Here is a 24,195-nt window from a genome sequence, read left to right as displayed (position 1 = left end):
ATAAGCGCTTAATAAAAGCTGATTGTATTTTCAGAAAGTCAAAAAATATTACAATGAAGTAAGGGCTTAAGGTTATCTTGAGGCATACAGGACGCCTGTGCGGTTTAGTCGGTTAAGTGTCTGACTTCAGCTCAGGTCATGATCTCAGGGTTCTGGGACTGAGAGCCATGTCAAGCCCCGCAGCAGGCTCCCCACTCATAGGGAGTCTGCTTGTCCCTAATTGCCTCTCCCCCTGCTCCTGTGCACACTGTCTCAAATAAATAAAATCTTTGAAAAAAAAAAAAAAAAAGAAAAAAGATCGGGACACCTGGGTGGCTCAGTCAATTAAGCATCTGCCTTCAGCTCTGGTCAGGATCCCAGGGTCCTGGGATTGAGTCCCACATCAGGCTCCTTGCTCAGTGGGGAGCGTGCTTCCCCTCTGCCAGCCACTCCCCCTGTTTATGCTCTCTCTTTCTCTCTCTGACAAATAAAATCTTAAAAAAATAAAATAAAAACTTTAAAAAAAGATATCTAGAGGAGTACATAAACCTAAGAACACAGGTTGGCAATGGGAAATCATGAGAGATTTACAATTATGGAGGTAACAGAAATTGTGAAGAATAAATCAGTCAAATTCCAGGACTCTGAACCACATTTACCCTCAGAGAGAGTTCCTGTGCCACAGTATAGCTATATTCCCCTCCTCACTCTTCTATCCCTGAAAATATTTCCCATTTTCTTTTTACATTCTCCTTAAAGGTAAGCTAAGGCTATCTTATCCAATCCTATCACTTCCATTATCACTTTTATTCAGATGAGTTCCAAAGTGGTTTCTTAAAGAAACTCTAAAAGTAGGACTGGGGTGACTCGGTGGCTCAGTGTGTTAAGTGTCTGACTCTTGGTATCAGCTCAGGTCATAAACTCAGAGTCATGTCAGACTCTGCACTGACTTTGGAGCCTGCTTGAGAGTCTCTCCTCCCTCTCTGTCTCAAAATAAATAAATAAATAAACACTCTCTTTACCCTTTTCCCTCTGCCCTCCACCACCCGCCTATTCCTTCTCTAAAAAAAATAAATAAAAGAAAGTGGGATTTTCTAGCATCAATCACTCCTGTAAGACTATTATTTTAATCCAGCAATTCCACTCTAGAAAGTAATAATTAATGATGCATTGGAGTGCCTGGGGTGGCTCAATCAGTGAAGTGTACAACTCTTGACCTCAGCTCAGGTCTTGATCTCAGGATCATGAGTTCAGCCCCACACTGGGCTCCACACTGGGCATACAGCCTACTTAAAAAAAAAATAAAAATAGAAATAAAAAAATAAAGACATCACTGTAAAAAGTTAGAAACCTAAATGTATGAGAATATATAAATAACAGTCTTGAAGAAATATTATGCAGCCAAAAAGTGGTATTATATAGAATATCTAGGGAAAGAAACAGGATTGCTAGAGGACAATAATAAGAAAAAGACATACTTTTTACTGTATAACCTTTTGTACCTTTTGAATCTGTGTCTCATACATGTGTTACCTTGTCATAATAAAAAGATAATGTTTTAAAATAAAGTATACTTTTAAAATGTTATATAAGCATAACTCTTGATCTATAAAGATGCATGACACATTGTTAGGTGAGAAAAGAACAGTAATACAGTATGGGTATGTTAATGTGGGTGATGGTGTATACATTTAAGTATATATGTATCTACTAGAGGATCTGGAAAAAAATTTAAAAAGCTGTTAATCATAGCTCGGACTAAGAAAGGTGGGATTATGAAAGCCTTTGCTTTTCTGTACTTCCTCATTTTTCTAGAATGAATTTAAAATTTACTAAAATAGGCTATTTAATTTTTTTTAAATGACATAAAAACCACAAACACAATTTGTAATTCATTTAGGACTACCAAAACCTGTTTTAGTGTTCCTCTTGGGAAAGTAAATAAGTATCTTTTTCGCCAGATTACAAACTCCTTTGGAAGCAAGGGCAATGGATTTTGGGAGTTTTTTGTTTTCTTCTTTGTATTGCCACTCCACCTTCAAAAGTATTTTTCGTAAGTAAATTGTTAAAACAGATTCCCAGCTTCCTATTGAGCAAAGCTCTCTGGTATACTACTAAACACACCAAAAACTAAAATTATCTTGTTCCCACCACACCCAATTCCAGACATTTCTATTTCTAGCAATGATCCCACCAGTTCTCCAGTCTCTATAACTAGGACTCTTATCATTTTTAGCTACTCTTTATCCCTCACACAATCAGTTGCCATGCTGTCAATTCTATATTCAAAATTTATCTTGGGTCTATCCCCTCCTACTTAGTCCCACTGAGACACAGTATGGCACTGCTTTAGAGCCAAGAAATATGCACTGAAATGCCTTAATCCAGCTACACCACTTTAGGACAGTCACCTAACCTCTCACATGAAGTCTTCTTATCTATAAATAGAGGATAAGAATCTCTCAAAATTGTTGAAAGGTAATTAGAGAAAATATAACTAAATTACCAAAGCACTGCGTCTTGAACAAAATAAACATTCAATAAATGCTGGCAAGGATTACTGCCTACCTGCTACTCTAATTTTTCTGAAACATTTTAGGTATTAATGATCAATTAATCAATTTAATGTATTTACTAGTCAATTAATTTGCCTGCTCAAAAACTACCTATTTCCTACAAAATAAAGTCCATACTCCTTTGCTGAGCATTCAAGGAATGCCATGATCTGGCTTCAAACTGCCCTTCAGCTATCACTTCATACTAGGACTTTTGGCATTCTCTAAAGAGGGCCAACTACTCCAGGAGAATAAATGCCCTGCTTTCTTATCTACAATTGTGAAACATTTCCTCTTCCATCAAGGACCAAGTTCACAGCCTTGATGAAGTCTTACCTGATAATCTCAAATCAAGAGTGATTTCTTCCGCCCCTGAAATCACATAGCCTTTATTGGTAGCACCTAAGGAAGCTAAAGAAATATTGACTCAGGTCCTAATATGTCAGACACAAATCGGCATTTTTGGAATAGGGCACCTGGCTGGCTCAGCCAGTAGAGAATACAACTCTTGATCTCAGCCTCACATTGGGTGTACAGCTAGCTTACTTTTAAAACGAAAGAGAGAGGGAGAGAAAGATGATAAAACCCAAGGAATTTCCACTGTTTCTTTATGTACTTAACGGATTCTAACTTGCATCATAATTTTGTGGACCTAACCTGCAATACTTAGTTATAAACTCCCTGGGAACAAACAATTCAATGTTCCATATCCCCCACATACCTTTAACCTTCCTTCAAGACTCAGTTCAAATGGGATCTCTACTAAGCCTCCCTCAAACACTGCCCACACTGGTCCTATCTTCTCCTGATTCTCAATGTTTGTCTAAGAATGAATGAAACACTAGATTCTTAATTTTATAAGTGAATAAATGCTGATTTTCCCAAACAAGAATGCCACTAACTTATCATATGCTTCTTTCATTTTAATACTTCTCTTTTACTGTACACATGACAGGTCTGTTCTGATCCAACTACTAACTCCAAGAGTTTTCTACAGCCTAGCTCGAAGCACAGTCAGACATATATGGTCATTGAACAAGCACAACTAACTGAACCACAAGAAACGAGACCACAAATGCATTCGCTATAAGTTTCCGAAGTCTCGATTTTTACACACCTATAAACCATTCGCTGAAACAATTAGAAGACCAAAGTTGTCAACTTTTTATTTTGCCAAACAAAGCATGAAGACACAGCCACTACTCGCTATCATCATTCTCTCCGAGGAAAGAAGAGTTCTCTCAGTTTACACTGAAAGAGAAAAGTGAGTTCTGGGTGGTTTTAGTCTCTCTGTGGACTTCGTTAATGTTCATTGTTGTCAGCTTTCGAGAACGTTTAGTTAGCCAGCTATATTCAATTCCATAATCACAGGAACAGTCATACGTTCAAGGGAGCTCAAGTTATTACGGAACGATTACTCCACAAGACCCCCACCCACCCTCGCCGTCACAAACGACAACGCAACTATGCTGTACAGTTTGACTACAATTCTCTCAGTTCTCTCTTCGCAAGTTCTCTCCACGCAAAGGACGTTCCATGTAAGTAATCCGTGCCTTACTGTGTGAAATCTTTCCCAGCGCTAAGTCGTAAAGTTTCAGGGCCCACTGGAGAACGCCGCAATCCTAAACCGAGTGAGTGTCACATCTGGGCAACACAACTCCTGCAAGGAAGGAGACCTAGGAGAAGGGATTTAGGAACCACAAAGCCTGCGTGACCTGTTCTGTCACCTGTACTGTCAAACTCGGGCTGTCCGAGACCCCTCCCAAACAGCACCTGAGGTAAACCTAAGAACCATGACCCTTCTCAACGCCCAAAGCTGACAGGAACAACAGCACAACAAAGGAGCAAGGCAAACTGAGCGGCCGACTCGACCACAGACAAGGGGAACTAACGGAGAGCAGGGAAACCAGGGGGCTACCGCCGCCCTCCCTCCGACGTGGTTGCCCACACCCAAGCTGGGGGGAGGGGGCTGGCATGTGAGGAGTTAAAGCGGCAATCGGCAGGAGGAAAAATCGAGGCACGCCTAATGACCTTTTGTGAGGGTCCTCAAGTCGAGAAGCAGGATCGGAATCAAGTCGCGAAGCCTTACCTCAGCGCTAGGGTGTTTAAAAGTATCTAAAAATAGCAGCTCCATCGCCGAGTCTACCGCCATGTTTGCCGCGGGCGGGGGACAGGGGGAGGACTTCCGGGGCAGCGCTCCAACCTCGGCAACAGCGGCTCAGGAGAGGGAGAGATCGCAGCACTTCCGGTGACCGGAGCTCTGGCGCCGCAAGCCTGGGCCTATCCGGAAGAGCGGTGCTGCTGGGGGGTCTCCGTCCCCGCCTTCTCCAGCGCGGCGGAGGGCGCCCTCGGAGCACTGAGCGGGGCGGGGGAGAAAAAAGGAGGGGACTACGGCGTCGCCAGTGGCCCAAACCCTGTTCTACCGCGTTTCAGAGCCACGACGGCCTTGGGGCGGGGAGGTACCGAGCAGTCTTGGGGAGGGTGGAAGAGAGGTGGGGAACGCCGCCAACTCTGGACAGCCGGCCGAGTGCAATCTACTTTCCAAGCCAGCAGCCTTTCCAGAGCGGACAGGAAGAAGGTTCAATACGCGAGGCTGAAGTTAGATTTTTTTTTTTTAAAGAAAGAAAAGAAACTGTTGTCTCAAAACGGAGAGATTTTCTTTTTGTTTTCTCATCTGCAAATGGGAATAATAATGCCTAACCCACTGACTTATTGTGAGAACTAATTGAAATAAAATTGGAGAATTCGTATAACGTGAAATGCCATGAACACAGAAATATAGAGTGAAAAGTCTCACTGCCTCGGAGTTGATGAGCACTGGAGCAACAGGAACTATTTTGTAGTCTAAACCGACACAAGTGCTTGGGAGAGCGATTAAGAATTATTTAGTAAAATTACATGTGCCTACCCCGCTTTTAGGATAAGTCTCCCATATGGACCGCAAGAAGTGCCTGCGCATACAATAATGCTAATGATAAAACTTAATAGTTGCAAAAAATCTGTTCATTGACGTTAACAAGAATAAATAAATTGTGGTATATGTATGCGATGTAATAGAATATAGCAGGTAGAAAAGAATGTACTCTATGCCTACCAACATGGATAATATGGATAAACATGGGAAAAACAGGGCTAAGCAAACAGGTTGAAGAATATGTAGTGTAAAATACCATTTATATAGTTCAAAACATGCAAAATAATACGACTTTGGGGGGGGGTGTATATAAAATTACAAAATGCGTTGGAATGATAAACACTAAAATTTAAAGATAGTGGGAAACGAGTGAGATGAAATCAAGACGTGTACAGGGCCTTCAAATGCTGTTTGATTATGTTTCATTCTTTAGGTTGGTGATGGTTTCACAGGCATGCCTGATGTTATTGTTTGAGCCTTTTGGTAAGCCTGAAATATTTAATAATAAATTATTTTTTAAAAATTTTTAAAAACAAATCTTCATCCGTCCCTTCCTCAGCACGTTTCCTTCATTAGCTAATGGTTCATATCTTTTACTATTCGCTTTCTCAAAGAACTAGTTCTTGCTTTCATATTTATTATTCTCAGCATTCTTCTATTTTCATTTTTTAAGATTTATTTTGGGGGGGGGGGCAGAAGGAGAGAAAGACTCTGAGGAAGACTCCACACCCAGCGAAGCTGGAGCTCAAGGTGGGACTCAATCTCACAACCCCAAGATTATGACCTGAGCCAAAATCAAAAAACTTGGAAGCTTAACAGACTGAGACACCCAGTCACCCCATTAATAGACTATAGGTTGTTTTACAGACTTAGGGTTGTTTTAATTTTACAGGAAATTGAGCAGCTAATACCAGAGTTGCCATATATTCCCCTTTCCCACTGTTCAAAGATTCCCTAATTATTAATAACTTGCTTTACTGTAGTACATTTATTACAGTTGAACGAGTATTGGTACATTATTATTAGCTGAAGTCCATAGTTTACATTAGGGGCCCTTTTTTTGTGTGTTGTACATATATACTACATGTGTATTTTAATTTTAAGATTATCTCTGGAAGAAATATAAGAAACTGGTAATAGTTGCCTCCAGGGAGGGGGAACTTGATGGCTAAAGTATAGAAATAGAGGTAATCTATCTCCATGTACATGTATTACCTATTAGCAAATTTTGAAAGATGAGAAGTAAAGAAAATTTGAACAAACAATTCTTTCAATAAATTTTGTTACATAGAACAGAGAAATGAGGTGTTTGTGAGAGGGGGTGCTGGGGTAAGGAAAAAGTGTTTTAAAATGGGAAATAACAGAGCATGTAGACTGGTGGAATGAAGCAATGGAGAGAGAAACAGTGATGATAAAGAGAAAGGGGATATCTGAGGCAGCAAAATATTGAGTAGGTATAGGGGGCAGGTTACCTTGTAGCCAAGAAAAAAATGACCTTTGTTCAAAAAAATGCTTGCTCTCTGTTGACCAGGGGCAAGATGGAGTCCATGGGTATACATGCAAATAGGAGTAAAGATTTAGTATGTAGAAACAAGGAAGTTCCTTTTTGATGGTTTTCTATTATCTCGGTGAGATCATCCACTATGATTGAGAGAACAGTCAGATGTATAGAAGAGATAAAGTATTAACCAGACTTCTAGGAGAGCCTAGAATTCCTAATTGGTTGTCTATAACCTCACATAGTGTGTAGGGCCCCAGATTCACTTCTCCTTCCTCACTTTTTCATCTTGTTCCTGCCATACAATTTGATGTGGCATTCCCAGCCATTCCCAGCCATTCCCCGCTAGATATGGTTCCCTTAATACAGAGGTATTTCACAACACTGTGCCCTACGGCTTACATGGTTTTGTCTACTTTGAATATGACTCCCTTGATATGGCTTCCAAAAACCTACATACAGTTACATGAGGCGCCTGGGTGTCTCAGTCAGTTAAGCATCTGACTCTTGAGTTCAGCTCAGGTCATGATCAGGTTGTGAGATCCAGCGCTGTATCTGGGCTTTGCACTGGGCATGGAGCCTGCTTAAGATTCTCTCTCTTTCTCTCTCTCTCTCTCTCTTTCCCCGCCCCTAGTCTGCCCTGCTCATTCACATTCTCTCTCAAAACAAAAACAAAACCCTACATACAGTTACCATAGCATCCAAAAGAACAAAATACTTAAAGAATAAATTTAACCAAGATGATGAAAGTCTTACACACTGAAAACTATAAAATATCGCTTTAAAGAAAATTAAAGAAGGCAAATAAATGGAAAGACATTCCATGTTCATGGATCAGAAGATGACAGAAGATGTTAAGATGACAATGTTACCTAAAGTGATCTACAAGTTCAATGCAACCCCTACCAAAATTTTGATGGTCTTTTTTTCAGAAATGGAAAATCTGATCCTCAAATTCATACTGAATTTCAAGGGACCCCACATAACAAAAACAATCTTGAAAAAGAACACATTTAGAGGACACATGAATCCTCCAAATTACTAATTCAAAACTTACTATGAAATTAGAGCAATCAGAACTGTAGTAATGGCATAAGGACAAACATACACACCAATGGAATAGAATTAGGGACCATAAATAAACCTTATGTATATAGTTAATATATATTTCAAGGGTGCCAAGGCCATTCTACAGGAAAAGAATAATCTCTTCAATAAATGATGCTGAGATAATTGGGTATCTACATGCAAAAAAATGAAGTTAGACCCTTACTTTATCCCATATACCAAAACAAAAATAAACAAACAAACCCACCTCAAAATGGGTTGAGGACTTAAATACAAGAGCGAAAACCATTAAACTCTTAGAAGAAGTCATGGGTAAATCTTCATTACCTGATATTGTTCACCAATACATCTTAGTATCTAAACACTCAAAAATAGTTATTGAGTGAATTGATTTCTTATTTGCTATTTTGAATCACTTATACAATTATATATTGAACACATAATATATCATGTGTTCAGGTTGTACAATTCTTCCTCTTTCATTTTTAAAGGTATTTTCTCAATCTTTTTTTTTAAGATTTATTTTATTTTATTTGTCAAACACAGAGTGAGAGAGAGCACAAGCAGAGGGAACAGCAGGCAGAGGGAGAAGCAGGCTGCCATCAGAACAAGGAGCCCCGTGTGAGACTTGACCCCAGGACCCTGGGATCATAACCTGAGCTGAAGGCAGATGCTTAGCTTACGGAGCCACCCAGGCGTTCCATACTCTCATTTTTATCTGTCTTGCTCATCAGATTATCAATTCCCCCCACCCCCAGCATGGCTCTGTAAACAGTCCATCGTAGTAGCTACTGCTATTTGACCATCCATAGTGTCTTTCCTTCTTTGATTTCCACCACCCTGCAGCAAACAGAGCAACTTGAAGAAAAGCAAAAATTGCCTTTAGTGTGAAAAGCAATTTATGTGAGTCTGAATGCTTTCCAGGAGGAACTTGACAAAAAGGCAAAGAGGTGGGAGAAAGCTAACCAGCCCAGGACAACTCAATGTTGCATTTATTTAGTAACAGATGAGCTCCTTTCTGAGCTTACTAACATACACACAAGTATACAGAGCAGGCTGAGGATCTGCTGTGAGCTGCCAAGCATTTCAACCTCTCCAGAGACCAAGTGTATCAAGAAAAAGTGATTGGGTAATCTGGCAAACTGCCAACTGCCAGCCAGCCATCCACCAGCAAGAACACAAAGAGTCTTCATTGTCCTCCCTCTCTGAGCACAGTGATTAAAAGTAACAGCTGCCACCCTTTCTCCATGAGACTTGATTATGATAATTCCCCACAGCCAAGGGCTTGCTGTGAAACTTCCATATCATTCTTCAAAATGTAGTCCAGAGACTACCTAAGAATTTGAGAAACATGGATTGTAAACTATTATGTACACAGACTATCCCGAAATAAGCACACCGATTAGTGCCAATTGTTCTGAATGATTTAATGACCCCAGCTTTTATTTTTTTTTCCCAACTTTTTTTTGCAGCTTTATAAAGGCATAACACTCTGGGTCCTGCCTGTTTTAAAGATTGGCAAGCAGCCAAAAGTTTGTGGTTCAGTTCTACCCTTGGGTATAGAGTCTACACTATGTAGAATATAAGCCATATATGAGGTACTTCTCCTTTTTTTTTTTTTTTTAATTGCTCTCCTATGTTTAGCAGATCCACAGTCTCTCAAAGCGTGTTCCCTTAAGAAGCCTATGGAAAAAAGGTTTCTTTGATCAAAAATAATTTGAGAAATTCTGTATACCCTGTCTCCCTCTTAGTATTTCATCATGCATATTTTAAGCTCTAAGAAGTACATAAAGAAGAAACTTTTCTAACCTTTTAGGACTTAACAACTAGCACTTGCAGCTTAGTCTAAACTTGCTCTTAACAATATCAATGGATTCTATACCCTTAAGAGCTAGTGACATCAGCCTTATGGATTATTCTTTCTTTCAGCACTTTCTAATAAAAGCCTAAGTACGAAGGCTAGGAGGATTTGAAGATGGCTGGTAGAATGAAAGGAATTGGTTAAAAACTTACTTTTAGGGGCACCTGGGTGGCTCAGTGGGTTAAGCCGCTGCCTTCGGCTCAGGTCATGATCTCAGGGTCCTGGAATCGAGTCTGGCATCGGGCTCTCTGCTCAGCAGGAAGCCTGTTTCCCTATCTCTCTCTCTCTCTGGCTGCCTCTCCGTCTACTTGTGATTTCTCTCTGTCAAATTAATAAATAAAAAAATCTTTTAAAAAAACCTTACTTTTATATAAGAATTTTATATTAGTTGATGAATAAATATTGCTTTTCTCTCTCTCTAGAACCACTTACACCCCCACATCAGAGATTCCGCCCCATCTAAATCTTCCTCAGTTTGTGCAGTAACCATAATCTGATCTCCCAGTTAATTTGACCAAGGATGGTCACTTGGCACAAGGTAGGTTGTAGAGAGTCATCGATTGACAGCAATCTCTCTGATTTATGTGGCCTGACTCAAAAAGATAAGAGATTGGAGTGAAATTACCAGCTGGCAGTGAGACAGAAGGATGCACATTCATGGAGCAGAGCTAAGCCAATTTACTGACAAAGGATTAAACTGGAACAAACATTGATGGTCACCTGTGCTGAGGTCCCAGGGCGGAGCTAGGCTCAGCCATATCACTGCTCTTGTTTGAAATTAATGCTTCTTACTGTAATCCCATTCCATTTAAATAGTTTGAGTGGGTCTCTATTTCTTGCAAACTATTCTTTTTTTTTTTTTTAAGATTTATTTATTTATTTGAGAGAGAGCAAGCATGAGCAGTTTGAGGGGCAAAAAGAGAGAGAGAATCCTCCAGCAGACTCCCCACTGAGCATGGAGACTCACACTGGGCTACATCTCATGACCCTGAGATCATGACCTGAGAGGAAACCAAGAGTTGGATACTCAACTGAATGAACCGCCCAGGCATCGCTCTTGCAAACAATTCTACATTGAAACAACTACTTAGCAAGTGTTCTTCTGCAATCAGTGGAACATATGCAACAAAAAGAAATATGGCAATGACCTTAGTTGAACTAACAATAGAGTTACAGAAATAAATGTTAGAAAGATAACTGATCATCTAACACTATTCATAAAATTATAAACTATAATATAAAGAGATCACTGGACTTAGAGTAAAAAAAAACTGAATTTTTGAGACCCAGGACTCTGTCAGAGTTTTGATAGGGAAGAGATGGCACATTCAAATGTTTAATTCAAAAATGTTTAATGATATGGGGCACCTGGCTGGCTCAATTGATAGAGCATATGACCCTTGATCTGGGCGTCCTGATTTCACGTACCATGTTGGGCATAAGCTTACTAAAAAGAAAAAAAAAATGAATGTTTAATGATATTTTTAAAAAGAAACAAAGAATGTTTAATGGGACTTTTGAGGTAGTAAGGATGGTTATTGATCACCGTGATGGTTTACAGTGTAAATTGTCAGAACTCAGCAAGCTATACACTTTAAATAGGTGCAATTTATTGAATGCCAGTTATGCTTCAATAAAACTTTTAAAAAAAAAAAAAAGGATGCTTGGGTCATCTGGGTAGCACAGTCTGTTAAGCATCTGACTCTTGGTCTTGGCTCAGGTTATAACCTCAGGGTCACAAGTACAGAGTTTGCTTAAGTTTCTCTCCTCCTCTCCCTCTGCCCCCCAAAACAAATTAATAAATCTTTTTTAAAGGATATTTAATGAAGGAACTGTTTATTGAAGTGTGAGCAAAGTCAAGAGTAAAACATCTATGGACATGCAATCACCATTATCACCCTAGGGCTGAATGAGTACAGAGAGGAGATTTCATAGGAAATCATCTGAGCTATAGCCGTAAATTTGGGGCCAGGAGTCTACAAACTATTCATTACCATCTAGGAAGAAATAAGAACAGAATTTGAGAGTGGGTGTTTAGAAACTCCTATACCTATTTAAGACTAATGTTTGTTGAATCAAACAATGTAAAACCTGGGGAGTACATTTTATAGGTCTTTGGGTTTTGTTTTTTTTTTTTTTAAAGATTTTATTTATTTATTTGACAGAGAGAAATCACAAGTAGATGGAGAGGCAGGCAGAGAGAGAGAGAAGCAGGCTCCCTGCTGAGCAGAGAGCCCGATGCGGGACTCGATCCCAGGACCCTGAGATCATGACCTGAGCCGAAGGCAGCGGCTTAACCCACTGAGCCACCCAGGCACCCGGTCTTTGGGTTTTTTAATTTCACTTTTCTAGTAATTCATTTTGTTATTTTTTTTTTAAAGTATTGGTCAGTGGTGGGATGGTAATTTAAAGATCATTCAGAGGCGCCTGGGTGGCTCAGTGGGTTAAAGCCTCTGCTTTCGGTTCAGGTCATGGTCTCAGGGCCTGGAATCGAGTCCTGCATTGGGCTCTCTGCTCAGCAGGGAGCCTGCTTGCCCCTCTCTCTCTGCCTGCCTCTCTACCTACTTGTGATCTCTGTCCCATCAAATAAATAAATAAAATTTTTAAAATTAAAAAAAAAATCATTCACCACTGATAGTTTGAAAAACACCAGTCTAAAGGAATTCAATCTCTGATAAAACTTGAGCTCTGCATGGAAAATGCTGGGGAACATGCTTTCCTCAGTCTCTTTCCTTCCACACTGATCTCTCTGTCTTTGGAGAGTGACTTAGGCTCAGTAAACCTTAGTTCAGCTTACCCCCACAAGAAATGGGGACCACCAGGCCACCATTCACTTCTCCTACCACTCTCCATTTGCTTCCTTAAGGCAGAGCCTTGGCAATCATATTTTATTCTCTATTCCTATCCCATTCAGTCAGTCCTGATGGGCTCACAGCCATAATGACATTTACATGGAGCTCCTCCTCTCCAACCCATATCCTATCTGCTCTGAGTTCCTCCACATTTGTCCACTGAGCTACAATAGCCCTCTGACTGCTCTTACACTACTCCTCTTTGAAAGAGAATTAAATTATACAAAAGATGTATTAGGAAGATTAGTCTTCTTGTGGTGTTTAGTTAATTGAAATAAGAGGAGAGTAAAGGCAAAAAAGTCATTAAGAAAGTTACCAAAATAAATCATCTGAGGGGGTTAAAGACTTGGATTGTTGGCAGGAGATAAGGAACGGAAAAGAATGAAAAGAGACATTAAAAGAAAGTAATTCTATATTAATAATAATAATTATTAATTATATATTATTATTAATATAAAATTACTTTCTTTATATTTTTATTTATATTAAATATATTAGATTTATATAACAAATATATAAATAATATAAATAACTATTATATATAATATATAATATAAATAAATAAAATAAATACAAATAAATATATAAATAAATTTTAAAATAAATATAAAAATATATTATATTCATATTTATCTATATAAAATTACTTTTTAAATTTTTAATATAAAATTATATATTAATTATATGTAATTAATATATAGAATTAATTATATATTAATAATAAAATTAATAATAATAAAGAGTCTGCTTCCCCTTCTCTCTCTGCCTGCCTGTCTGCCTACTTGTGATTTCTGTCTGTCAAATAAATAAATAAAAATCTTAAAGAAAAAAGAAAGTTGTTATAAAAATTTGTTAAAATGATGGTCTCTAATGATTAGCATGTAAGTGCATGCTACTTAACGTTTACTGATTACTTCACATTCAGAAATTCTGATTGGTACCAATGACAGAAATAAAGATGAAGCAAGATGGTGACATAACGAATTCATCTGTTTTCCTACAGGGTATTACTGTTATTATTTAAATATAAAAAGTCATGCCGAAAATTAAAATCTCAGATGGTTTTACATTTTGGACTCCAAGACCTAGTTGTAGTATCTACTGCCACCTGCTGACAGAAGAAAGACTATCGTCTCATAATTGTGAAACCTAAAAATGTTATCGTTAACATTATGTAGTCATCTAAGTATCAAGCATCTGAATGGCAATAGATTCTTTATTATATACCCCAATCATATCACTCCCAGCTCAAGGAGCCCTATGGATTTGTGACTGGTTGATCAGACATGATGCCTTATCCCATTTTCATTCTATTTGTGTGAATAGTTTCAGGATTTCCTTAGATTTCCTCACTTCTAAGATTGAAAGAGTGGAAGTTTGCTACTTACTTTCACAATATTGTAAAAAATAATGGAGAACAAAAACTTGTTGAAAAGTAAGGATGTTTTTCTTTTGTTTGTACCAGACATCCGTTTTGTTCTACAAGTTGATTTTTTTTTTAAGATTTATTTATTTATTTATTTGAGAGAGACAGAGTGTGTGTGTGTGTGCCAGGGGTGGGGGGTGGGGAGGGGGCAGAAGGACAGGGAGAGAGAAACTCAGGCAGACATGGAGTTGAGCCCAGAGTCCAACCCGGGGCTGGATCTCACCACCCTGAGATCATGACCTGAGCCAAAACGAAGAGTCAGATGCTTAACCAAGTGCATACCACCCAGGCGCCCTAACAATTTGATTTTTAAAAAATTTTGATTCAGGGAGCCTGGGTGGGTCAGTTGGTTAAGCGCCTGCTTTCAACTAGGGTCATGGTCCTGGGTCCTAGGATTAAGCCCATGTCGGTCTCCCTGCTCAGAGGAGAGCCTGCTTCTCCCTCTCCTTCTGTCCCACCCCCCTGCTCATGCTCTATCTCTCTTTCTCTCTCTGTCAAATAAATAAGTAAAATCTTTAAAAAAATTTTTATTCAGTACCATAAAGTGTTTACTTTTGCTGTGTTGTAGTAATATGTTTTAAAATATACTGAAGTGATCCTACGTTTAAGTGAACATTGATATGTTAATATTGGTAATATTGGATCTAGAGGCATATCCTTAATCTATTCATGCCCTTTGACCCAATACTTTTCATTTTGGAGGTTTTTCTTAGTGAAATAATCAAAAAATGGTGAAACAGCTCTATTTACAAAACATGTATCACATCATTGGTAAAACAAGAAATTGGAAATAATCTAAATGTCCAATAAAATAGTAATTATAAATGATGCTGTGATCATAAAATGAAGTATTTTACAGCCATCAAAATGATATCATGAATAACTTAGAATCACATGGGAAAGTGTGTTTATTTTGGAAAAAGTCATGTAAATGAATAATAAACTATATAAAACTATATAAAACTATAATAAACTATATAAAACTATATAAAACTAAACAAAATGTTAACAATCCATACATATTAAAGAAAACTTAGAAATATACCAAATGTGAGGGTTGTTTGACTATGAATATAATTTTATTTTGTTTTTTTCCTATATTCTAACCAACCTTTCTTTATGGTGTTAAAAACCCATATGGTGTTAACTGGCCTCCTTAGTGTATTAGGCAGTTTGTCAGTCTCATAAAATGCCACAAAGTCCCTAACAAATACCACGTATTCAATAAACATTCATTCCTTTTTTTTCTACCTAAGCACTCCTGAAGGTGGAGAGAGAGTATGTGTATTGCTTTATGTTTTTGTTCTTACTAATTTACAGAATATTTTCATCTTTTCTCTTTGATATTTCCAAATAAGACCATGTCCTTCTGAATCTGTGTCAGAATACTAGCTATAAGGGGGTGCTTGGGTGGCTCAGTTGTTTAAACATCTGCCTTCTGTTCAGATCATGATCTCAGAGTCCTGTGACAGAGCCCCCTGGGAAGGTCTTTGCTCAGCAGAGAGTCCAGTTCTCCCTCGCCTTCTGCCCCTCCCCACACACCCACTCATGTTTTCTCTCCTTTCAAATAAATAAATAATCTTTTTGAAAAAATACTAATTACTTATGATTTGAGAATTTTTTTTTTTCCTGAATCATGAAGATATCTATTAGAAATTTGGAAGCACTATGAAAATGTGAATGCTCTTGACTCATTGCTATATTAAAAAAAAAAGAAAACATTATGCTAAGTGAAAGAAGCCAGACAGAAAAACCATATACTAAATGATGCCATTGGTATGAAATATCCAGAATAGGTAAATCCATAAAAATCAGAAAACAGACTGGTAGCTGCCAGGGATTGAGGTAATTGCCAGGAGAAGGCGAATGACTGCTTCACGCGGACAAAGTTTTTTGAGGGATGATGAAAATGTTTTGAGGGTAGTAAAATGTGGTTGTGTAACATTGTAAATGTACTAAAAACCACTGAATTGTTCACTTTAAAGTAATTAATTTTATATTATGTGAATTTTGTCTAAATAAATAAATAAAGCCAAAATGCCTAGGAAATTGCTTCTGGGTATTGAATGAAGGTAGCTTCTTCCATGGAGAGAAAAGGAAGCAGACAGGAGGTGAGGCACCTAGACAGGCTGCTTTGGGCCATCTCTTTGGAGCCAGAGTGAGAATACCACAGGACAGGGAGAATAAGGACAGATTAGCCATGCTAACTGTGGAAATGTCTTTGTAAAACAGGCATCTATAATGTTTCCAACTTCTATATCTATTTCCCACAATTTTGAGTAAAATTATTTGGAAAATTTGGAACTTAGACTATGAGCTTCTTCAGAATCAAGAACTGTCCTAACTCGGAACCTTCTTGCCTGGTACAGAGTAGGTAGATTTGTTGCTGATTTGATGAAGTTGGAGCAGGGTGGGGTTTTTTTTTGTTGTTGTTGTTTTAAGATTTTTTATTAATTTATTTGACAGAGAGGGATCACAAGCAGGCAGAGAGAGAGAGAGAAAGAGAGAGAGAGATAAGGAAGCAGGCTCCCCCACTGCACAGAGAGCCCGAGATCATGACCTCAGCCGAAGGCAGAGGCTTAACCCACTGAGCCACCCAGGTGCCCCTGGAGCAGAGTGTTTTGATGACACTTGTACAGGAGTGTAAAAATGAGAACAGCACACTTTTGGAACATTGTTGTCATAGCAACAATAAACAATTACAGATCCCAATGGAAAGTAAAACTGAAAATCGACTGCAGAGAGGAAAAAAGAGGAATAAATCTTCCTTTTAGGATTAAATAGATATTTATTTTCTTAAAAGGGGTGGTAATCCTTTACAGTGTGTGTCTCACTGTGGAAGCAAGCTATCTAATAATAGAAAACCAAACGTAAGGGGCACTGGGATCCCTCAGTGGGTTAAGCCTTTATCTTCAGCTTGGGTCATGATCCCTGGGATCCCACATTGGGCTTCCTGCTCGGCGGGGAGACTGCGTCCCCCTCTCTCTCCTCCTGCTTCTCTGCCTACTTCTTGTGATCTCTCTTTCTGTCAAATAAATAAATAAAGTCTTTAAAAAAAAAAAAGGGAAAAAAAAAACTTAAGGGGCACCTGGGTGCCTCACGTAGTTGGGCATCTGAATCTTGATTTCAGCTCAAGTCATGATCTCAGTGTTGTGGGATTGAGCCCCTCTTCGGCCTTCAGTCAGTGGCCTCTGCTCAAGGTTCTGTCTCTCCCTCTAACCCTCCTCCAGTTCCCACACACCTGCATGCGCTGTCTCTCAAATAAACAAACAAATAAATAAATAAATAAAAGCCTTTAAGAAGAAAACTCAACTCAACTTAACTGGCTTAACAATAAAAAAAATTGGGGGGGGGGGGGTATTACATAAAATGTCCATAGGGAGAGCTTGCTCCAAGCTCCCTGAGGACCGGTTTCTCACCATATCTTCTGCCTTCTTTGTTACTGCCTTCCTGATAAAACTGGCACTCTTTGCATTTCCAGAAGGGTAGCCTAAAGTTCCTAGGATAGCTTGCTTGCTCTCCAATATCCAACAGGAAGATGCCAGCACAGTTCTCCCACATGCATTTCCAGGAAGAACTCTGATTGGATTGGGCTCTGATATCTGCCCCCTCCAACCAATCACCAAAGTCTGTTGGATAGAACACACCGAATGGCTTAGCCCAGGTCATATGTTTTAACCCTGGGTTGAGGGTCAGAATCAGCCTCCCTAGAACCTTATAAATTCTGAAAATGGAAACTGAGGATTAGAAGAAAGGAGAAGAGGAAAATGTTGCTGGGAAAGCAACTGACAAAAGTGTCCACATAAACTGCCTCAAAATTACATTTTTGAGTGTGTGGTTTAAATATTAGTCTTATGGGATGCTCCTCAAAAAAAAAAAAAAAAAAAAAAAAAAAAAAGTCTGGGGCGCCTGGCTGGCTCAGTGGGTTAAGCCTCTGCTTTCTGCTCAGGTCATGGTCTCTGGGTCCTGGGATCGAGCCCCGAGTTGGGCTCCCTGTTCAGCGGGGGCCTGCTTCCCTCTCTCTCTGCCTGCCTCTCTGCCTACTTGTAATCACTCTCTCTCTCTCTCTCTTTCTCTGTCAAATACATAAATAAATCTTTTTTTTAAAAAGTCCTATGAGCAAATATATTTGACAAATAGTATATATTGTAACCTACTCTTAGAGGTTCTCATTGCACATAAATATAATGAAGGCTTTGAGAAATGCTTCAGCGAAAAGGCTGTTGAATTTTGTTTAATCAAGTGTTCCACAACCTTCTTTGACTGAAGAAACCTTCTTCCAAGGAACACCTTTAACAGCCATGGAACATATTTTGGAAAAGATTGTGTCAAGGCAAACAGCTGATGTCTTCAGACTTGGCTGTCTTCAGTGGCTGCAATTGGTGTATACTTAGTTACCAAGTTAATTACAGAGCCATATGATGTCATGTCATTGTGTGTTAAATATACTCTAAGAAAAAAATGTGGAAAGACCAAGAAACAAAAAAAGCAAGTATAGAGCCAGGAGTGAATTTAACAACCATAAGATTAAATGCTGTTTTACAATATTTTAGCAACATGAGATGATTGTTTCATAATTTCACTAGCCTTTTGTCTGCCAGAGATTGCTGTGCCAAATCTTTTTGTGTTTTGTTTTGATACTGTGGTTAGAAAGAAATGAATGAACATTAAATCATTATCTCTGGGGGATGGGAGGATGGGGTCACTGGGTGATGGACATTTAGGAGGGCACGTGATGTATTGAGGACTGGGTGTTATATAAGACTGATCAATCACTGAACTCTACCTCTGAAACTAATAATACACTATATGTTAAGTGATTGAATTTAAATTTAAAAATAAATAAATATATAGCTATCTCTGGGAATGGCAGACTGTTGAGGGCACTGTCAGTGTAAATTTTAGACTCTAAAAGTAAAAGAGTTCCAAAATCACAGGAAAATGACACCCAGACTTCCTGAGATTCCCCAAAAGTGTTCCCTATTAAAAACTCTTCACTTTACCCTATCCCTATTTCACAAAACGAAAAGGTCTCATGCATGTCTCTGTAAGAGATCTTGTGGGAATATCTCTGTAAAATTAAGCTTAATGTGTGTTAAGAAGCAAAATTCAGCTGAATAAACTTAAGGATCACACTGGCTTTATGCATGAATCAGGCAGCATCCCATACAGCAAATAGAAAGAAGCTCCAAATTATTACACAAAATAGGAGACTTCTACAGACAGAAGGGGGCAGGGACAAGGAAAAAATGGATTACCTCATCTTTCTCCGGGGAGGGGGGTGTTGGAGGGGTCTCTCAAGTGAATTACCTCACTACTGCTGACCAGTAAATTCCAGACTGACCAGTTAAAGATTATATTCCTGGGGGAGATTGAAACTGCAATTAGGTTAGGTATTGAGTTTCAGTTTGGTGACATGGTCTTAACACAAGTGACTCCATTTTGAGCCTGTTGTCTATTTTTTTTTTTTTAAACATATGCCATTACTATTTGGAAACTTCTTCCCAAAATATCTTACTGATTTAGAGGGCATTAAAGAAAAAAATCCGAAAGTAAGTAAGGTATAAAAGAAATGTGAAAATTATGATTCTCCATCAAAAAGCAGAAGAAATGTAGACTCAGACAAAATTCCCCTTGAATATCCAGTGAAGAGTTGAATGGTGTCAGTTTCCCAAGTGTGATGGTGGTTCATAACCTAAACAGCTCTACGGCATTATAGGGTTATTTATATTCGTTCTGCATTTGATCCCCAACATCATATCTTCAGTTGTATATTCATATAAAATGCCCTATTTCACACTAAACTCTGGTTTCAGAGACTTCAAAACGTATCACATTAGGCCCATCCTCAAGTCCCCAGCTAGGTATACAGCCTTTTACATGACAGCTGCTGATTTGCTTATTTCCTGCACTAAACATTGCTGAGTTGATAGGCCATCTGGCTTTAGTTTTTTTATTGATTGAAACAATCCTTTAAAATCTGTATTCTTATTCACATCCCTGTGATCAAGGAAGAGCAAAGATGATCATGTTAGGCAGATTTTCCAGTTTCTTTTATTTAGCAGTATACATATTCTTGCTGTATTTTGCATATTTTTGAAAATATTGTCTAGAACCCCAACATGCATGATGAACAGTTTTAACCAACTGAGCCACCCAGGCGTCCCCTGATGAACAGTTTTAGATACTAAATTTTTTTTTTTTTTTACTTTTACAGTTTAATTTGCAAACAGAATATTTATAACAAATTATTTTTAACCAAATCATATCTTGAAAACTGTTTATATAGAAAACCTAGGGAATAAAGTGAACTGTTCATTGTGGAAGGCCTTAAATTACATTATTACAGTAGAAAATACAGGAGGTAGAAGATAACTGAAAAGACTAATGCAACATTAGATTCAAATCTATAGCTCCTGTAGCTACTTAAAACATGGTTTTAGAAACTAAACCCAACTGTTTCCATAGAAACAGTTAAAATAAAATTTGCCATGAAAGCCCTTATATCATGCTTGATATAGGGAGGTAGGAAGATGTAAGAACCAGGACACATGAGAAATGACATTTTATCTACAACTCCTGTTTACTTTACTGAGGGTATAGTTTCACAATTCAGTCACCTTCTTCAGCTTCAGACTCAGATTCTTCTTCAGCATTTTTGAGCCACTCTACAAACTTTTTCATTTGCTCAAGGAAGACGCTCTTCCCCTTTGCAACATGTGCATCCTTATACCACTTCAGAATGGGCTCCTCACTCAGGACTTCAGCTTTATAAAAAAGCACCACTATTTTCTGGAAGGCTTTCATGAAATGAATGTTGTCATAGCAATACTCCTGAATCTTCAGTAACAGAAGTTCAGACTGACCGTGAGTAGTAAAGGCAGCAAGTAGAGGGCTGTATTGCTTCAAGTGCTTGATGGCTTGCTCTGCTACAAGCTCTTCCTTTTTGTTCCACTCCACGGTGCTCATGACGTTGGACCAGACTATCCCAGTGACAACGAGTTCTGGGATGTTGTTTTTTTTCATCTCCTCCTTGACATACAAAATTATATCCTTAAATGGGTCACCACGGGACATCTGTTCTTGAAGGTCTTTCTGGAGTTCCTTTCGAGCTCCTATGGTTTGCTGATTCCGAACATATTCCGAAAGTTCTTTCAAGCCTGCCTCTGTAAAGTACTTCGTGAAGTGTTCAACGCTCTGTTTATTGGCAGGAAGAAGTTCCATCAGTCTGTTATCCATGCTCACTTTCTGAAGACTTGCAGCCACGGCATTGATATCTTTTTCATTTATCCATGATTTAAAGAGCTTTACAGCAAAAGCTGCTGAAACCCCTTCTTTAACCAAATTCTCATTATAAAGGCTATTAAGAATGGATGCATTAAGTGTTCCATTAGCCAGAAGAACACCAGTCAACATAGCCAGCTTGTTTCTCTCCAACTCTGAAAAACCCTTTAAGAACAGCAGCAGCTTTTTTACTTCATCTTCAAAACTTTTCTCCAGGTATTTGTAGCGCCTGATTAACTTGTTAAAAACCTGAGCAAATGCTTGCATGGTCTCTAGCTCTTCTTGTGCCGCGAACACACAGACATCTGTCCGCATCATGTCATCTGCCAGCGTACCACCTGGGGCCAGCATTCCGCCGGCCACCAGAATGTCAAAGTGTTTCTGCATAACGGCAGTAATCAAACTTTGCTCCAGAAGCATCAAGAAACTTTGCTACTGCTTCCAAATCAGTACCAGTTTCAGTTAAGCCTTGAATAATACAGTCTTGAAACTGAGTAGGGTCAAACCTCTCTTTTTCATCTCTTTTTCTGGTTTTAAAACGCTGGCCTGATAGCGTTGGCTTTTGCTGCTTTTGATTATTCATAAAAGACACCCGAATTTAAGGCGAAGAGGAAAGAGCCAGAAATCCCCGAGGTGGCGGCAACTGCGGCGGTGTCTCCTCTGCCTAGATACTAAAATTCTAATTATTTAATGCATTTAGTATTTTTAGCATACTTATCAATCATTATCCTTTATGTTACAAGCATAAATTTATGTAATAACTCTAATGCACTGTGGAATTTAAAAAAAAAATCACATGAGGGATGCCTGGTGGCTCAGTCTGTTAAGCATCTGCCTTTGGTTCAGGTCATGATCCTAGGGTTTTGGGATTGAGCCTGCATTGGGCTCCTTGCTCAGCAGGGAGATTGCTTCTCCCTCTGCCTGCTGTTCCCACTGCTGGTACTCTCTCTCTCTCTCTGACAAGTAAATAAATAAAATCTACTTAAAAAAAAAAAAAAAAACAACCCACCATTAGTTCCAAAACCCCAGGAAATTCAAAGAAAGATTAAATTACAAATCTAGGGATGCCTGGGTAGGCTCAGTTGGTTAAGCGGCTGCCTTTGGCTTGGGTCATGATCCCAGGGTCCTGGGATCAAGTCCCACATCCGGCTCCTTGCTTAACGGGGAGCCTGCTTCTCCCTCTGCCTCTGCCTGCCTCTCTGTCTGCCTGTGCTCGCTTGAGCTCTCTTCCTCTGCCTCTGGCAAATAAATAAATAAAATCTTTAAAAAAAAAAAAAACTACAAATCTAAAGAATTTTTTAAGTGACTGATCAAACTACAAAACTCGATCTTTCAAAATACATATTAAGCATGATATGATTTAATCTTTTTTCCTTTGAGCTGTAAGTAAAACCAGAAAAGACTTCCTTTTAGTTAAATTTTTACCTTTTTAAAAAAGGTTAAAGGTTGGGGCGCCTGGGTGGCTTAGTGGTTTGGGCTGCTGCCTTCGGCTCGGGTCATGATCTCAGGGTCCTGGGATCGAGCCCCGCATTGGGCTCTCTGCTCCGCAGGAGGCCTGCTTCCCTCTCTCTCTCTCTCTCTCTCTCTCTGCCTGCCTCTCTGCCTACTTGTGATCTCTGTCTGTCAAATAAATAAATAAAATCTTTAAAAAAAAAAAAAAAAAAAAGGTTAAAGGTGCTGTGGGGAACCTGGGTGGCTCAGTCAGTTGAGCATCCGGGTCTTGATTTCAGCTCATGTCATGATCTCAGGGTCATGGGATGGAGCACTGCATTGGGCTCTGTACTCAGTGGGAGTCTGTTTGAGATTCTCTCTCTCTCCCTCTCCTTCTGCACCACCTACCTCTCTCTCTCTTCAAATAAATACATAAATCTTTAAAAAGTTTATATGGGCTGTGTCACCACTAGGATAAATAAGCTGTTCTGTGGAATGCCTGGCTGGCTTAGTTGGTAGAGCATGTGACTCTCCATCTCAGGGTTGTGAGTTTGAGCCCCACACTGGGTGTAGAGATTACTTAAAAAATAAAATCATTTTTGGGCGCCTGGGTGGCTCAGTGGGTTAAGCCGCTGCTTTCGGCTCGGTCGTGATCTCAGGGTCCTGGGATCGAGTCCCGCGTCGGGCTCTCTGCTCAGCAGGGAGCCTGCTTCCCTCTCTCTCTCTCTGCCTGCCTTTCCATCTACTTGTGATTTCTCTCTGTCAAATAAATAAATAAAATCTTTAAAAAAAATAAAATAAAATCATTTTTTTAAAGATTTTATTTATTTATTTGACAGAGAGAGATCACAAGTAGGCAGAGAGGCAGGCAGAGAGAGAGAAAGGGAAGCAGACACCCCCCCCCCCCCCGCTGAGCAGAGAGCCCGATGCGGGACTCGATCCGAGGACCCTGAGATCATGACCCGAGCCGAAGGCAGCGGCTTAACCCACTGAGCCACCCAGGCGCCCCAATAAAATCATTTTTTAAAAAAGGATAAAGAGGCTATTTGGGCCAGAAAGGATCACAAAATATTAAATCTTGGGGCGCCTGGGTGGCTCAGTGGGTTAAGCCGCTGCCTTCGGCTCGGGTCATGATCTCAGGGTCCTGGAATCGAGCCCCGCATCGGGCTCTCTGCTCCGCAGGAAGCCTGCTTCTCTCTCTCTCTCTCTCTCTCTCTCTGCCTGCCTCTCTGCCTACTTGTAATCTCTGTCTGTCAAATAAATAAATAAAATCTTAAAAAAAAAAGAAGTATTTGTAATATTCCGTAACTACGTGGTCTGGTAATAG

The 24,195-nt window shown here is 39.2% G+C and overlaps 2 protein-coding genes across 4 annotated transcripts in view; both read right to left on the bottom strand.

Annotated features, from left to right (window-relative positions):
* The window catches only part of VIRMA (vir like m6A methyltransferase associated), a 59,267-nt gene extending 54,394 nt beyond the window's left edge, over nucleotides 1-4,873 (bottom strand). Inside the window, exon 1 of one of the 3 annotated variants that reach the window (XM_059166015.1) lies at nucleotides 4,624-4,873. In XM_059166015.1, the coding sequence (XP_059021998.1) occupies nucleotides 4,624-4,686 (63 nt within the window). In that variant the 5' untranslated portion in view covers nucleotides 4,687-4,873. The remainder of the gene's footprint in view (nucleotides 1-4,623) is intronic. The other 2 variants (XM_059166014.1, XM_059166013.1) reach the window with 2 other exon arrangements.
* A 15,472-nt stretch (nucleotides 4,874-20,345) lies between these two features.
* On the bottom strand, nucleotides 20,346-22,824 carry LOC131826595 (eIF5-mimic protein 2-like). Its single transcript, XM_059166012.1, is given in 2 exon segments — nucleotides 20,346-21,813; nucleotides 21,815-22,824. Coding segments are annotated over 2 exon segments (1,254 nt in total). The 5' UTR covers nucleotides 22,021-22,824; the 3' UTR covers nucleotides 20,346-20,765.
* Between the last annotated feature and the right edge of the window lie 1,371 nt (nucleotides 22,825-24,195).

This window comes from Mustela lutreola, chromosome 3 (genome assembly GCF_030435805.1).
Source record: "Mustela lutreola isolate mMusLut2 chromosome 3, mMusLut2.pri, whole genome shotgun sequence".
Classification (NCBI taxonomy): domain Eukaryota; kingdom Metazoa; phylum Chordata; class Mammalia; order Carnivora; family Mustelidae; genus Mustela; species Mustela lutreola.
The sequence above is the reverse complement of the archived record's forward strand: the minus strand, read 5'-3'. Positions and strand labels throughout refer to the sequence as shown.